This window comes from Colias croceus, chromosome 21, assembly GCF_905220415.1.
Source record: "Colias croceus chromosome 21, ilColCroc2.1".
In the NCBI taxonomy this organism is placed as follows: domain Eukaryota; kingdom Metazoa; phylum Arthropoda; class Insecta; order Lepidoptera; family Pieridae; genus Colias; species Colias croceus.
In genome coordinates, this window is record NC_059557.1 from 3196282 (window position 1) to 3213335 (window position 17054).

General features: G+C 31.7%; 2 protein-coding genes across 2 annotated transcripts in view; one reads left to right on the forward strand and one right to left on the reverse strand.

The window, feature by feature from the left end:
• Positions 1-4104: 4104 nt before the first annotated feature.
• LOC123701415 (carbonic anhydrase-related protein 10) overlaps positions 4105-17054 on the forward strand; it is a 47343-nt gene continuing 34393 nt past the window's right edge. Inside the window, exon 1 of the mRNA XM_045648889.1 lies at positions 4105-4276. The gene's annotated coding sequence lies outside the window, so the exon portion shown is untranslated. The remainder of the gene's footprint in view (positions 4277-17054) is intronic.
• On the reverse strand, positions 5364-10031 carry LOC123701416 (fibrohexamerin-like). Its single transcript, XM_045648891.1, has 7 exons — positions 9899-10031; positions 9508-9543; positions 9086-9196; positions 8141-8360; positions 6671-6810; positions 6045-6173; positions 5364-5541 (listed from the first exon to the last, which is right to left on the reverse strand). Exons 1-7 carry the CDS (start codon positions 9969-9971, stop codon positions 5399-5401), a joined length of 852 nt encoding a protein of 283 aa, XP_045504847.1. The 5' UTR covers positions 9972-10031; the 3' UTR covers positions 5364-5398.

Below are 17054 nucleotides of genomic sequence, written 5' to 3' on the forward strand. Positions count from 1 at the left end.
TTATCACACTTTGTATCGTTTTTTTTATAAGTTAGGCATGTAAATGTTTTCTATTTTTCTTGCAGCGGAGAGCGATTTTTAGCAGTTTCTTAATTTATTAAAGGGACATACCCCAGGCGAGGGGAGCCACATTTTATTTTCATTTTTCTTTTGAGAATAAGAATAGTGAGATAGATAAGATAGATGCTTGTAGCTGCACTTTAAAAGTAAATCTGTTAATTAAATCCCACCAAAAACATTTTCATGTAAAATGTTGCCAAGACGAGCCCATATGACTCGCACTGTCAAAAAGTTATCAGATCTCATGTAGAGCGAAGCTTCTAACACTACACGCCCTAACTCTACAAGGCCTAACTTCACAAACTCTACACCTTAGTCAAAATATGTGGCTTGGCCATTTCGCTACATTCACATCGGCGTAAGGTGAAAAATTAATTCACTGTGCATTACTTTTGTGTTATACAATAGTTCTTGTAGTAACGAACGGCCAAGCCACATATTTTGACTAAGGTGTAGAGTTTGTGAAGTTAGGCCTTGTAGAGTTAGGGCGTGTAGTGTTAGAAGCTTCGCTCTACATGAGATCTGATAACTTTTTGACAGTGCGAGTCATATGGGCTCGTCTTGGCAACATTTTACATGAAAATGTTTTTGGTGGGATTTCATTTCTTTTTGTAAGTTGTTTGTAACAAAATTTTATAAGTATGTCGATTAAAGTTTTAATTTTTTTTTTAACAAGGAGTACCTATACATATATATATCTAGGGGAACCAAGTTTTAGATTGTTAGATTAGACCTCTAGCGTCATCAAAATTTAATTTAAAATTACAGGTCTCATACAAACTCCCATCCCCTAGTTTAAGGGGTTGGGGGATGAAAGTTACAAGTTTTATAATTTTTTTGTTGTTTGTGTGCTAATACTAGCTTACATACAAAATTTCAGCTTTCTAGGACATTAGGAAATACCTTAAGAATTTTGATGATCATCAGTGAGTCAGTGACGAAATTAGCGTTTTTTAGATATAAATAAAGTCTGAAGTATAAAAGCTAATGTAATTAAAACTTAATATTTTCAATAAGTCCGCTATTGACAATATATCCCGAAAAATTTGTTGATCTAGCATAATCCAAACCCAAGTTATGAGGGTTCAAAAAAACGTCGAAGCGCTTCGAGAAAAGGTAGGTAGTGCCCGTGCTTGTTCGCTTGGCTCGTCTTGGCGGGGGCACTACCGTGCCCCCAAATAGTTTTATTGCACATATTTTTTACGCATACATTGATTATAACATCGTTTCAATATCGCTTATATACGGATACACAGCTAAACATCATCTCATCTCCTTTCAAATATAAAAATACCTCCCTAATGCTTAACTGGCTATAAAATAAGAGCACTTTTACTGTATAACTTCCTGAGGTATGAATACATCAAACGGACTGGATGTTAATCGGCGCAAACCGTCTCCCCGGGGAGAACCTTTGATACTCAAACGTTTGTGGTTTTACAGCCCGGGAAATATGAATCGACTAGCGGAGAGAATTACTGGTAAAGCCAGTGTAGTTTTGACGGTCATCGTGGAATGAGTGTTTTGAAGGAGAATGTGGTATTCAAGTATTATAAGCTACGTCACATTGGCATAATAAAAATATAGAGCGATATGTAGAGCGATCATTTCTTATAGATATCTACACACTAAAGTTGAGATGTGGACAAATTCTCCTATTGATTACAATACTGATGATTATTATCATTGTCACTTGTTTGTTTCCAAGATGATTTTGTTATGTTTTTACTTTTTAGTTAGTTTAGTTTTTTGATGCGCGGGTAAGCATAGGTAACATACCTTTTATTAATTGAGTTTTTCTTATTGAACTTTTTGAATCGACCACATTATAAGACCTCTTTTCCTTGCAATTTTGATTTAAGACTATATCGACCATAGCTGAATAAAGACTTTAAAGTTACCCAGAACTGTTTATTGAAATGCAACTAAAGCTAACACTTCCGATTGAAAGGCGGGACGATAAATTTTTCACAGCTCACGTATATATTAACGTGCACCGAAGAAACTTGGTCCCACGTTGGGCGCCAAAAAGTGTTACCGCGCAAATTGACAGCGCCACCTCGCGCCGAACTGCATGCAACGAAGCGGCAGTGCGTGACTGAACTCCGTGATGAGCGGACGTGCATGCACATCTAACGAAATATATTGAATATTCTCGAAACTGCCTTTGAATACATCGAATGCACGTCTAGGTGCTTTCTCTTTTAGGGAACGAAATACAATTTGCAAGATGGAGTAGTCTTTTCACGGTATCTACTTGTAAATTGGTAATGGATTTGAAGATGTTGAAACTTAGTTTTAATAAATAACACAACGTTTTAGTTTCAAATAGCGTTTAGGAAATAGGAAATGAATACTTTCATAAAACGTAAATACTTTCTCAAAGAGTATTCACGTGGTGTGCTTTTAATAAAATGTTTGTTTTGGAAACTTTTCTCATTATCCTAATAGATATTAGGTATATTAATATGACGGAATAGAATTCATATAATTATTCTAAAGCCTATTTCTACGATTTATAACTGTAGTGCTAAAAGATATCGCCGAACGCAACAAATTTGATGCAAAATATACAGACGCGCTGCGTTTTTTCCTACCACTTAGGTAAATTTAGGAAAAACATCTTAAACTAGTCATTAGTCAACAAGTTATCCAAACAGTTTATTAAAAAGAAACCCAAAGACTTCCTAAAGTATATAAACATAGTGCATCTGATATAAAGTTCTACAACACTTCATACTTGAACAAAGTTAAGTACAATAGAGTTTAAGACGAATCTAGCTTTTCTTAAGATTGTGAACGACGCATGCGCTTTGACAAGCCACGCCTTCACAGAGCGAGATGTAACGTGATTTCATAATTCAATTGTCAACTGATTTATTATATGAGATTGATTTCAGATGGATATGACAATCGGAATAAGAGGTTTTGTAGTCAATAGCCCTTGAAAAATAACATTACATTTTTATCAGAATATAAATCTTTTACTTGTATTTTTGATAAAATAAATTATTACTTAAGTGATGACATTACTTCGACAACATTTAATTAACTTAAAAGCAGTTTGTGTCATTCTAACTTTAATGTGATTAGACAATTTGTACAGTTATTGATATGTTGCGTAAATTTTTCTACAAAATATTATTGTTTTTGTTATGAATCCAATGCGACACGTTTTAATGTAATCTTCAAGTTACATAAAAATATATTGTTGACTAAACATTCCAATAAACATAGATAAACGGCTCTTTTAAAATAACAGGGAGTCAAGTATGTGTGAATCAATTATTATTTATGTTGTTTGACATAAATTATTAATATTGCAAAATTTTAATCGTTGAAATTAGTGATTATGAAGACATGTTTAAAAGCACCGCCAAACGAAATAGCTATTGAAGTTTACCTTACACTAATGAAAGTTTTAATCGAAAATTACATTTTCGTCAGTACAAATTAATTAATTAATATAACTACTTCCTTACAAGTAAAACTCGAGACATTCGTACAGTTTTAATCACATTTCTATCAATTTATTTTATGCAATCTGAGGACGTCAAAAGCAAAGCAAACGTGTTTGGTCACTTTAATATAATTTAGCTAATACAAGATGCATTTTGGAGAGCAACGCAAGCCACTCTATATTAATTAATAAGAGTATCCTGGCAACTTTCAACGGGCTTTTTCATTACGCTTTTCATGTCCTGGCGAACAGTTTTCCACTTTTTCCTGGCAACTTCAATTCATTACACTGTTACTCCAGGAAGTTCCTGTTTTAATTAAAGATATTCACTGAAAACCCGCCCATGGAGCCTTAACTCACTGAGACGTGGTTGGCTTATTTTTTTTTTCAACACACTCATTCCCGCCTCTGCGACCCTCCCAAACAAACAGCGGAATACTTTAAAAACAAATTTTCTATTGTCCGATTTCGAACTCTGTTATCACGTGACAGGGTAGGAAGTAGCTTGTGTGGTGTGTGTGACATACGTCGTTATATTGGTGTGACAAAGCTTTCAGTTCATTCCATGAAAGCGGAGACAAGCTGAGGAATAGGTTCAGTTGACCGCGATCCTTCGCGAGTGCGGATGTGCTCAGGGTTGCGCGCGAATTTTCTTACGACTTCCTGAAAACTTTTCGTTGACGTAATTCCGCAGTAGTCTTTTGTGTTAAGCATTGTGGTTTGTTATTACATAAATTGCTCAATTATTTATTGTTGGTAAGTGGTTTTTTAATTGTTCTTAAATAGTTTATATTTTATGGAAAGACATAATATTTTGAACGACGCACTTTTAAGTTGATTTTGATTTTCGAATTAAATTTTAATATTAAGTTTCCTGTTCCGAATATAATTTATTTTTATTGAGATAATTTTTATGAAAGTTAACTTTTTTTTAAGTTAGCAGGATTTACGTTTCTCTATGGATTTTATTAAGAAAAATGAAGTTTAACTTTTCTTAATTTTTATCAAAATATTTTTAAACAGTTCTATAATATTTTGACATCATTTTTAAAATATTTATTAAGAATATAAATCGTTTAACTAATAAAAAGTTCTTCATTTAGGATAAACGTTACAAAACTGCGACGATTTGTCATAAAAAATATTTTATTAATTGCTACATCTAACTATAATTTTAACAAGTATAAATAACTTTCATTCAAAAATAATTAAACATAATGTTTTTTTTAATCCCACGTTGTGGAATTATTTTCAATGTACAAAAACATATTATAGCAATGCAATAAATGATAATAACTTTGAACTTAAGACACACAAAGTTGATAACCTTAGCGATAGTAAATTGATTCCATGTTGTTGATTTTAGCAATAATCGAGACATCTGGTAATAAACATGTTATTAATTATCTATAAGTACATAAAAAATTACATTTCACGATTTAAATATAAAAAGTATTATGTGTTATGACAATAATAATTAATAACAAAAGTATTAAGAAAGCAGAACTTTTTCTGTCAATCCGCTCTTGATCAGCGCGATTATAATGTCAAGAATCAATAAAAAATAATGTTTTATAGATGAGAAAAAGGCTTAGAAAAAGGTTAAACGATGAATCAGAATAATGTTTACCGTTTATGTTTATTTTAACTTCATATCATCAATATGTCTCCTTACTGATAAATATAAATAATGAATAGTTTAAAATAACTCCTACTCATGCAATTATTTTAATGTCCTTGATATGTATTTAATTTGAAATAAATCTGTCCGTTTAAAATGGATCAAATTCGAGTCTAAAGAAGCCTTAGAAGGTTACAAATATACAGGTGAAAGAAAAGCGTATTAAAAGGAAAGCGAATATGATTTTATTAATTTAGCTAAAAGAGCTTATATCCAAAGTCACAAATTGCGTACTGAATATAACTCGTTACATAGTAAATTGATTCTTTGAAGAAGCCTTCCTGTTCGTTTATGGGAACCGCCAATAGAAACTCGGTTAAAGCTTGTAGAACTGTAGGATCTGAAAAAAAAAATATTTAAAAAAATCTCGTACTATTTTTTATCTATGTACATTGTACACTAATTTTTTAAAGGCGTGAAAAAATTTTGTTTTTTGCTTGTTGCAGAGCGGACTAATATAACATTGTAATGATATAAACAATTTGCCTGACATCAGGCCGTTCAAAATGGGTTTCAACTGTTTAGATATCTAAGTAATAATTGATCTTCGTTACATTGTGAAAAGAATTATTTAAAAAAGTGAAGTGAAGTTCCAATCGAACCCACCCATCCATCTACACTGAACGCTCACGCGTCAACCACTGTACCAAGGAAACGACCAAAATAATAATTATGCACTAATTAATATGAATAGCATAATGGTGCATATAATAAATATTAACTGTATTTCTTGAATTTATCTATAGTATAGTCTATAAGAGTTATTGTGCATATAAAAATTGCTCATAGTATTCAAAGAAATGGATTACCTAAAGCTCAGATAATATAATACTATACTAGTACCTAGAGTTAAAAATATAGTTGGATCAATTGTAAACGGCGGACTTGCGTCTTCGATGAATGTAAATACTTCACTTTTGTCAAATTGTAGATCCTTCAAGTTCGGTATCAGTATGGTCAATGTCATTGCCGCTGCAATAAAAAAGAAATAATATTTTTTCGTCATACAAATTGTATTTCAGTATATCCATACTAATATTATAAATGCGAAAGTAACTCTGTCTGTCTGTCTGTCTGTTACTCAATCACGCCTTAACTACTGTACCAATTTGCATGAAATTTGGTATAGAGATATTTTGATATCCGAGAAAGGACACGGAGGACGCGCGGGCGATGCCGCGGGTGGAAAGCTAGTTATTTATAAAATTAAAAACACGAAATAATTTATATTGGTTCTTATACTTATATTTCAAAAAAGATTCTTTGCAATGTTCTAATACTGAACAACAATGAATACGAGTTTTCGTTTACCCTAAAAGATCACGAAAGAACGCTCTTCATTGCTCTAGCTCTATGTTTGTTTGATATACATATTAGGTAAGACAAACATCCATCCTTTATTTTATTTTTCTTTATTTTATTCCTCACAATCTTTCGATTTGAAATAATAGTAGGTTAAAAGGACTTACAGTACGTAGCGTTCAGAGTGGTCGACCTTACCACCGGCTCTCTACCTCGTCGTTGAAACCTTAAGTAGAACTTATTAATCAGAACATTGAAATTACGCAGCTGAAGAGCTAGTAAGAGTCTGTCCGTCTTTTTGTTAATACTGAAAAAAAATACAAAATTATCTCAGTATGTCGAGAAATGACTAAAAAATAGCTAGGAAAAGAAAATTCAGGTGTTTTGGGAACTTCGGTTACAAAATACAATTGTGTAGACCGTACACTACTATTAACTATAGAAATGTTTACCTACTGAAATTATCTACTGAAATGTTGAAAATGAACTTATAGCAACAACATAAACTAACGATTAAACTAACAGTATGATTATTGCTAGTAGAATTATTAAGGTATTACAACTTAATAATTTTAAAATTGTGGTGTATAAATATTAAATACATTAACATGCCATTATACTACAATCATATGATAATGACTTTAATTGAACAATAAAATCATAACCCACTTAGATTAACCAGTAAAGTTACGATAATAGTACTCCTAATTATTTCCGACTGAAGTATAAAATTGAACATTAATTATTTAACAAGTTATTCATTATTAACAATTATTATTTATAACGCAAGAATACATCACGATCATCATAATTCAGATGCAATGATTTACCGAATGAATATTGCACGAGCGTCTTTAAATTTAAAAAAAAATAAACAGAAGTTAGTATCAGTTTTATACATCGAATAATAACAAATACCAATAATATGTGAGATTTAATAACTCTGTATGTTCCTATATTATTTACTATTGCTTTTTAATGTAACCTTAGATAATATGAACACTACAAATATCCGTTCTTATGTATTTTACTAGGAGATTATCTATTCTATACATATTATAATAAATCTGTAGAAGGGTCAATTCTGTACATTGAAAATATTGAAAAAATAAATAGCAGGGGGTGTTACTGGATCGATACCAAACCCAAATATGTGATTAAAAAAATTTTTGTCTGTCTGTCTGTCTGTCTGTCTGTATGTGAAGACATCACGTGAAAACTAACGGTTCGATGTCGATGAAACTTGGTATAATTATACCTTATTATCCTGGGCGTAAAACAGGATACTTTTTATCCTGGAAAAATTCGTAGAAAAAAAATTATCTTAATTTTTCAGTTTTATCCATAGACGTTTCTCTAGAACCGCGAACACAAGTTGCGTATTATTATAGGTCGAGCCGTATTTGGTCTTTATAATAGATATTTATAAGATGTCATTGTCAGAGTTACTCAAAATGGAGAAATAAATCATCCACGCGAAGACCGACATCCGCGCGGACGGAGTCGCGGGCGGAAGCTAGTTAAATAATAAAAATGTACCTACATCGTTTTCAAATCATACCTAACCTAAAAAAACGAATGCAAACTAAATAACAAGTACAAACTTTACTAATGAATATGTGCAGGCATATACTTACTAAAACTCCTCAATCAGGCCATTTTCTCCTCTATAGGTTATATCATAGCCAGTGTAAGATATATTCAATCTAGGAAGATGATCTGTTGACTGTGCTCTATACAATGGATCTGGGACAGGCCCATAGACCTCTTTGCACTTCCCATGGGTGGAGAAATATCGTCTGATGCAGTTCAGATCGAAGACTCTGCACGGTCTTTCTATGCCTTCTTCGTATTCGTCTAAAATAATTATTATTTATATGTATATTATCATGTGAATGCAGGTTTTACATGAAGTAATCTAGCGTAATATAGATAAGTGAATTATATTAATAGAAAATAAAATAATATTATAATAATAGGATAAAATTCGAGAGCTGAAAATTGTAGAGCTAGCGCGTTAACTCGTATTTATTTATTGAATAATTTTTGTTATTGCTACTCTCTCAAAAATCTTCATTTTTTATTACACTTCCATTTTAAATTAATACATTATAGCGTCACATCGAATATTTTGTAAAATGTCCACACCAATTTAAAAAATTATGGTTTAAATAAAACAAAATATATCATCATCATCATCAGCCCCTTTACGTTCCCACTGCTGGGATACGGGCCTCCCATGAGGGTACAGGCTAAAATCCACCACGCTGGCCAAGTGTGGGTTGGCGTATGTCACATGTCGACCTTTTGATTCTAAGACATGTCGGATTCCTCACGATGTTGTGATGATGTACCGTTCGAGACAAAATATATCTATACTAATATTATAAAGGTGAAGAGTTTGTTTGTTTGTTTGAACGCGCAAATCTCAGGAATTTGAAAAATTATTTCGGTGTTAGATAGTCCATTTATCGAGGAAGGCTGTAGGATATATCATCACTTAGGCCATTTAGAGCGGAGCCAAAGGGTGAACACGCGGAGCGCAGCTAGTCGTATCATATAATTATTGCAAGTTAGCTTACCAGCAGCACCATCTTCAGAACCAGAACCACCTCTGATAAGATCAACTAAGTTCCCTGGAATAAGATTCCTATCCAATGTCACTCCAGACGGTAAGTTTGGTATCGGTATAGCTGGAATTAAAAAGTATCACCAAATAATATATCAGAAACGACAAATAAATAATAAAATCATTAGACTTAAACATCATTGGTAAAACCACAAAACAATTTAAACACAGTCTAACTTTAAACCAGGGTTCTGTCACTTTAATAGTTGTCTATGTGAAATACGACAAAACCAGATTAAAGATAACCGGCGAGTAAAGATAAACCCTGTCTAAAGATTTTAGTGGTATAACAGCATGTAAATTGAAAAATGACTTTTAAAATAAAATTGGATTGTAAATACTATTTTGTTATATGAAATAATTGACGTTACTTACAAGGATTATTGACGATACCCGGACTTATAGGAATATCTAAAATAAAAAGGAAATGCATAAGTAGGTAATAAAGATTATTTTTCTATATAATTAATATCAAAATTAAAAATATAAAGTACTGTTTAAAACCTTTCTAGATTATCGATATCTGTACATAATTTATATATACCTACTTAAATAAAATTAGAATATAAGACGGTACACAATAAAACATATAACTGGTGTATTATTAAAGACAATTACAGTAAAATGAGGAAAACTCAAATTATAAAATTAAATCAAAGAAAATAAATATAATATCTCGAATCGTTTGAAACCAAGTTGAAACAATACGATTTATTTTATAAGTATAGGTATATGAACTACTTTTTTTATGAAAATGTCCACTTACTAAGCTCAAGAGGCGCCAAACCCTGGCCCAAAATACATTCTAATGTGAGCCACAGACATAATATTCTTTTCATTTTACAAGCACAGATTAAAAAGGTTCTACAGTTGAATAGCGCGCGTAATTGTTTACATACCTACTTATATACAATTTGTGACGTATTAACATATGTATAGATGTTGTTTTTTTCGCTTTTAGTTTGTTGTTTTACTGTTCGAGTTTTTGTAAGCTTGGGTTAATCACGTTTTTAAATTATTACAGGAAAAATTAAAACCAACTTTGATAAAGGTGGCTATTGTTTTATTTTAAATTGTTTGTTGTAGTTGTAGAAAGTATATGTTCTAAACATCAGAATTCCCTTTTTATTCTTTTAAAAAACGTTTCTTTAAAAATTAAAAATATCACTCCTTTCTCTTTTTTGAATACTAAAAACGTCGTCTTTTCAGAGAAAAGGAAGAAGATTTGAAAAAAATTTAAAAATAATAAGTAAAGTAGATGTGATTAAAAAAAATAAGGAATATAAAATGAACAGCTGTATAAGCTATTATAATATGATTATTGATAAATAATTATTATGTTCTGCTTAATTGTTATTAAACGATATATTAGACAAAATATTGCGTGATATTTTAGCGTTTGATTATGAATAAACACGATTTTAGCACTTTACAAAAAAAATACTTTTATATGATTTCAAAAAGGTTCCCATAACGTTTTGGAAATATTTTAGTCTGATTTTATAGCGCTCATTGTTGTGATATTGTTTTTTTTTTTTATTTTATGGCAAAAAATTCGATCACGGGTGGCTGAGTTGGTCATGCGTCCGCCCTGGATTGGCGTGAAACGATGCGGGTACGAATTGTGAATACCTCATGATCGATTTTTTTCTATCCAATCTATATAATATTAATATAATATAATAAATAATATAATATTATAAATGCGAAAGTACCTCTGTCTGTCTGTCTGTAACTCAATCACGCCTCAACAACTGAACCAATTTGCATGAAATTTGGTATAGAGATATTTTGATTATATTATGTGTATATGTTATGTATTTTGTAAAATTAAATTAATAAATTGTAAAACTGACATGATTAAAAAGAGCAACTATGGAGTTTCTTGCCGGTTCTTCTCCATAGATACTGTTTTCCGAATCGGTGGTAAATGTTAAAATATGTAATGACTTTTCAAAAGTGCTTCTAAAAGAAGTCTAATGCCCGGTTCCTATATTTGAAAAACGATCCGTTTTAGTTACGAATAGTAGTTTATTTAACCAAGCGTAAGCGAAAATCGTTCCTATAAAAAACGTCTCGTCAAGCAACTTACCGACGGCTTCCTACTGACGGATGGGAGGGTTACTATTAACGAACGGTAAGCATATTGTATGGAGAAGACAGTTTATCGCGTTCCTATAAATATTTTTAATGTCATTATGCTGTCAAAGTTACTATTCGTATAGCATTTTGTTTACCCGTCGATTTCGGGCGGTTAAATTCTTACTATTTCATTGTTTCCGCTTCAATATCGAAATGTGGAGTTCAGATAGTGATAGAGAAGTGTTTAATATTATATCGAATTTCGGAAGAAGATAGTGGGCGTGAAAGAATATATATTATAGAGAAGGAGTGGATTTTTTTGCGACCCTGGATTCTCACGAATTTCAATTGAGATTTCGACTTGATAAAGAATCTGTTGAACAATTACTGCTTGAAATTTATCCAGACGTACGAATAAAAGGAGCCAGGTTAGTTTAATGGAGGCATTAATATTATACCAAACACGTCTAACCTTATTACATACCTAATTTATGTTGTCATTTCAGGAATCATGGGGTATCTCCATAACATCAATTACTGTTGACGCTGAGGTTCTATGCTTTAGGCACAATATCGATATCAGTGGCAGACCTATTTCCCTTGGTCACGGCATCACGCGTGAACGGGTGGACCGATTTCGATAATTATTTTTTTATAATGTTCCTTGAAGTACGAGGATGGTTATTATGGAAAGAAAACATAAACATGTACCAAGGGCGAAGCCGGGGCGGACCACTAGTATATATATGTGTCTATGTTTGCAATGTAGAAATCAATTTTTTAAACATTGTATTGTAAATAATAAAAAATAAATAAAAGTACATAATAAAATGGAATAAAAGTTTTATTTCTTTATAACTATGTTTAATTTTACATAGTAATATGTAACTACATAATATATGCCAAAGAACTGTCCTGTGATTCTTACGCGACAACCCTCCATCGATTATCATCTTCTATATTATATTCCTTAACGCTGTAATAGGCTCTCTGAACTAAATACATTTTTTACATAAGATTTACATTTAGCACTAACAAATTCTTTTTCTACCGTGTGTCTAGATATATTGCTTAATAATATACAAAAATTAATTAGTTATTGTGTGTTCAGTATTTCAAGGGCGAAGCCGGGGCGGACCACTAGTATATTTATATGTATGTCTATGTTTGCAATGTAGAAATCAATTTTTTAAACATTGTATTGTAAATAATAAAAAATAAATAAAAGTACATAATAAAATGGAATAAAAGTTTTATTTCTTTATTACAGTTTAATTTTACATAGTAATATGTAACTACATAATATATGCCAAAGAACTGTCCTGTGATTCTTACACGACAACCCTCCATCGATTATCATCTTCTATATTATATTCCTTAACGCTGTAATAGGCTCTCTGAACTAAATACATTTTTTACATAAGATTTACATTTAGCACTACCTAACAAATTCTTTTTCTACCGTATGTCTAGATATATTGCTTAATAATATACAAAAATTAATTAGTTATTGTGTGTTCAGTATTTCAATTATTGTGTGTTCAGTATTTCAATCATTTCTTCATAATATTTGTCCATCATCCTTATTATGTTTGAATTTTTTGGCTGAAAATAAAAAGTTTTCCTGGTAGGTATTTGACCAATTTTTGCATTAAATGTGTTGGTCAACGAAGTCCAACATTCATCCTTTAATTTATTCGTAGAAGCATTAGTCTCCTTACTGGTTATAATAATTGAGCAATCTCGTCTTTACTCATAGCCTTCTTCGATTTCTGTAACAGAAATATATGTTTGACTTTAAAAGTGTCCGAAGCAAAAAGTAAGCGGCAGACGATTTTAAAGAAGAAATATAAAGGCGTACTTACCGGCGTAATATCCATTTTTAATAAATATATAAACAGTGGTCGTTGTATTGTTATTCTTTAATTATAAAACTTGACAATGAATCATCAATCAACAATGAATGACAATAATTTGACAACTGACAAGCAATGCACGCGTGCGCGAGAAAAACGTTCCGTTTTTGCTTTCTGTGTAACGCATTAGGTTGTTTAGAAGGAAAATTATCACGCAGATGTCTACAAATATATAGTTATTTAGTATTAGTTCTTTATTAATAAGAAACTTTATTCTTAAAGTTTATAATTCGGCTGTATATTTAACTTATTTTGTCCTGAATTTTGTGTTATTTTAATTTCAATTTGGCTTATAACGAAACGCACATCTGTGAGTGAAGAGGGCTCGGTATTTTTATGACCAACGGATGTCCGTCGATAGCACGTCAAGAAATAAAATTGTGGAACGGTAATAACGACTCGTAGTTAGTTCTAGAAAAACGGATAGTAGCTTTGATACTATGACGATCCGTTGAATATAGGAACCGGGCATAATTGAATAAATAAATGTTTGAGTTTGAGTTTGAAACCCAAGAAAGGACATAGGCATATCCCGGAAACCCCACGGGAACGGGAACTATGCGGGTTTTTCTTTGACTGCGCGGGCGACTAAATAACTTCATAAATTTATGCTCATTGATGTCATTGTTTAAAATATATAGGTATGTATTTGTATTTATATGTTATATTTAATCATTAACTATTACCTAAATAGACAAAGAAACTTTAACTTGAGATTACAAGGTTCTTGTTAATCCCAAGTTATAAAGAGAGAATTTATGTTGCGTAAAGAGAATTGTTTCATTGGAAACATTTTTACTTTTATAGAAGCAAATCGTGCAAGATACATATTTTAACAAAAACAAACAATATTAAAAGAACTCATTATTGATTCAATAGTAATATTTATGCATTATTAATAATTATTCAAATTTCATTATATTAAATGTTACTTACATAAAATAAATTAATATGAGTTTTATGCTTACAAACAGACAAATAAATATGCAAACTATTGTTTAAAAAAACTTAAATCAATAAATCATCGATAATCAATTTGCATGTTTATAAACCCTTTAAGTGTCTGAAAGATATATAAAGATATATGTTTATTTTATACAGGGCGTTTAATGATGGAGACAAATGTACCTAAATATATAAAACTCGAAAGTGACTGACTGATTATTTTTTTGACGTAACCGCATATAAACCGCTAGAGAGTATATTTCTTTAGCCGGCTATAATATTAGACCCTTAATTATGATGTACTTAGGCAAGCAGGGGCAATGTAGAGAACAACAGAGACTGAAATTGCTCCAACCGCCGCGCCGCGCCGTGCAACCGAGATTGTTCCAGTATTGCCCCTGTGTATGTATGTATTTTTAATCTTTATGTCTTAATATAGCACCCTATATACTTCCATACTAATAATATTATAAATGCGAAAGTAACTCTGTCTATCTGTCTGTTACTCAATCACGCCTCAACTACTGAACCAATTTGCATGAAATTTGGTATAGAGATATTTTGATACCCGAGAAAGGATAGGTTTTATCCCGGAAATCCCACGGGAACGGGAACTATGCGGGTTTTTCTTTGACTGCGCGGGCGATGCCGCGGGTGGAAAGCTAGTATTGTAATAAATAATCAATTATTTATAAACTATTCATGTATCGAAATGTTATTAACACAAATTCCTTAACCTTAATTATACTACTTATATTTATAATGTATTTTTAAAATTGCATTAACCAATAACTTATTCGTGTTTTTGTAATTGTTTTGTTGTAAAGTTAAATCGTTTTAAAGAACATGTTATATGCATTTTTGTAGATAATAATTAACTGCCGATTAAATATCTGATTGTTCTTGATACGAAACTACATTAGATAAATACATTTTATTCATCTATAGGTACTAACAATTTAAAGCTAAAATAATTGATTTTATCTATTTGTTTGTGATGATTTAACTCTTAAACTCATGGAACTATTATTACCATTAGAAAGCTTCACGGAGTAACATTATGCTATTTTTTAGAACAAGGGAATAGTATAAAAAAGTATAAAATACCTTAAAATTGATCGCCTCCTTGGTACAGTGGTTGACGCGTGAGCGTAAAACCGAGGGGTCCTGTATTCGATTCCCGGTGGAGACGAAAAAAAACATGTCTCGGTCTATCAGAACACAAAAGGCTGATCACCTACTTGTCCCTAAAGAAACTGATCAGTGAAACAGATGTATGGATAAATGCATCTGCTCCTTAGCACACTTGGGGACACGGGACTTCACTTTTTATTGCAAAATATTTATGAGTTTTTTTGTTTAAAAACTCTAATCTCAGGAACCAGGTCCTACTTTCGGTGCCCATTTATCGAGGAAGGTTTATAGGCTATAATAATTATATAATACATTATCACGCTTAAACCAACAGGAGCGGAGCCACGCTGGTGAAACCGCGGGTCGCAGCTAGTTACGAGTAGCTTAAAATATAATGGCGATCTTTAATTATGTGACTTAAAAATTCTTGTTATTACATAATGAGTGCTAATTGTACTTAATTTTGCTAAGCAACACATCCTTTTTAAATTGACCGCAATCTTCATAATCAATGAAGCGTGTTAGTTTAATTTTTCTAGAATATTTTAACTTAACCCATTAACACTATGGAGAATCTTATTATGAATTATTTGCTAATCGATTTAATTTTTACTTATTTAAATAGTTATCATCGCTACATAGTATTTCTAAAACAAAGTCGCTTTCTCTGTGCCTATGTCCCTTTGTATGCTTAAATCTTTAAAACTACGCAACGGATTTTGATGCGGGTTTTTTTTAATATAGAGTGATTGAACAGGAAGGTTTTAGTAAATAATTTATTATGTTTTAGACAAAGCGGGCGAGGCCGCAGGCGGAAAGCTACTCGGTTATAATTTCCAATTTCTACACGTGCCTCTGATAAAGTACAAAGCTGGAAATAACTGTTAACATCAGGGTATACTTTATATTTCATAATATTCTATTTCAAATTCTGTTCTTCGTTGTGTATCTCCTTTCAAACTCAAAATAATAATATCTAGATCGTCAATCACATTCAAATTGTAGGTAAAATAAATTTATTACCTATCTATAGTTATTAATATACTTAGTTAAATTTAGGGCAAGGTTTCTGCTGATAAACTAAAAAGGTAGTTTATATATTTATTATTTCTTTATGTAGTCATAAAACTAATAACTTATAAAACTAGCAGAGGAAGAATAAACATTTAACGTGCATACTATATTAAATATCTCTTATTTTCCTTCAGAAAACATGAAAATGAACATTTAGTACGTTTACGTGATTCTACGAATATTCTGTATAAATAAACGTCTATGTGGTATCGAACTCGATAGTACTGAAATAAATATTCACTCAAATTCATTCCACATGCATATTCGTTAATAGTAAAAGACAAACGAAACATGGTAAAGTGCGTCAATAATCATCATCATCATCATCAGCCCATATACGTTCCCACTGCTGGGACACGGGCCTCCTATTAGGGTACAGGCCATAATCCACCGCGCTGGCCAAGTGCGTGTTGGCGGATGACACATGTCGTCGAACTTTTTAATTCTTCGACATGTCGGTTTCCTCACGATGTTTTCCTTCACCGTTCGAGCAGTGGTGATGTTACAACATGCGCAGATAAATTGAAAAATCAATTTATTTCCTACGCGCTCGCCTGGTCTCGAACCACGGACTTATCGATTCGAAGTCTAAGGTCTCACCACTGAGCCACCACTGCTCTTTGCGTCAATAATATTAAATAATAATACTAGCTCACCGCCCGCGGCTTCGCCCGCTTTGTCTAAAACCTAATAAATTGTATACTAAAACCTCCCTCTTGAATCACTCTATCTATTTAAAAAAATCGCATCAAAATCTGTTGCGTAGTTTTA

Bases quoted from the DNA above. Each gene is read 5' to 3' on its own strand.
- LOC123701416 (XM_045648891.1), bottom strand. From the start codon at position 9,971: ATGAAAAGAATATTATGTCTGTGGCTCACATTAGAATGTATTTTGGGC. The intron at 9,197-9,507 runs GTAAGTAACGTC...TTTTAATTCCAG, and splicing joins GGGTATCGTCAATAATCCTT to CTATACCGATACCAAACTTA. The intron at 8,361-9,085 runs GTAAGCTAACTT...TAATTATTTTAG, and splicing joins TTCTGAAGATGGTGCTGCTG to ACGAATACGAAGAAGGCATA.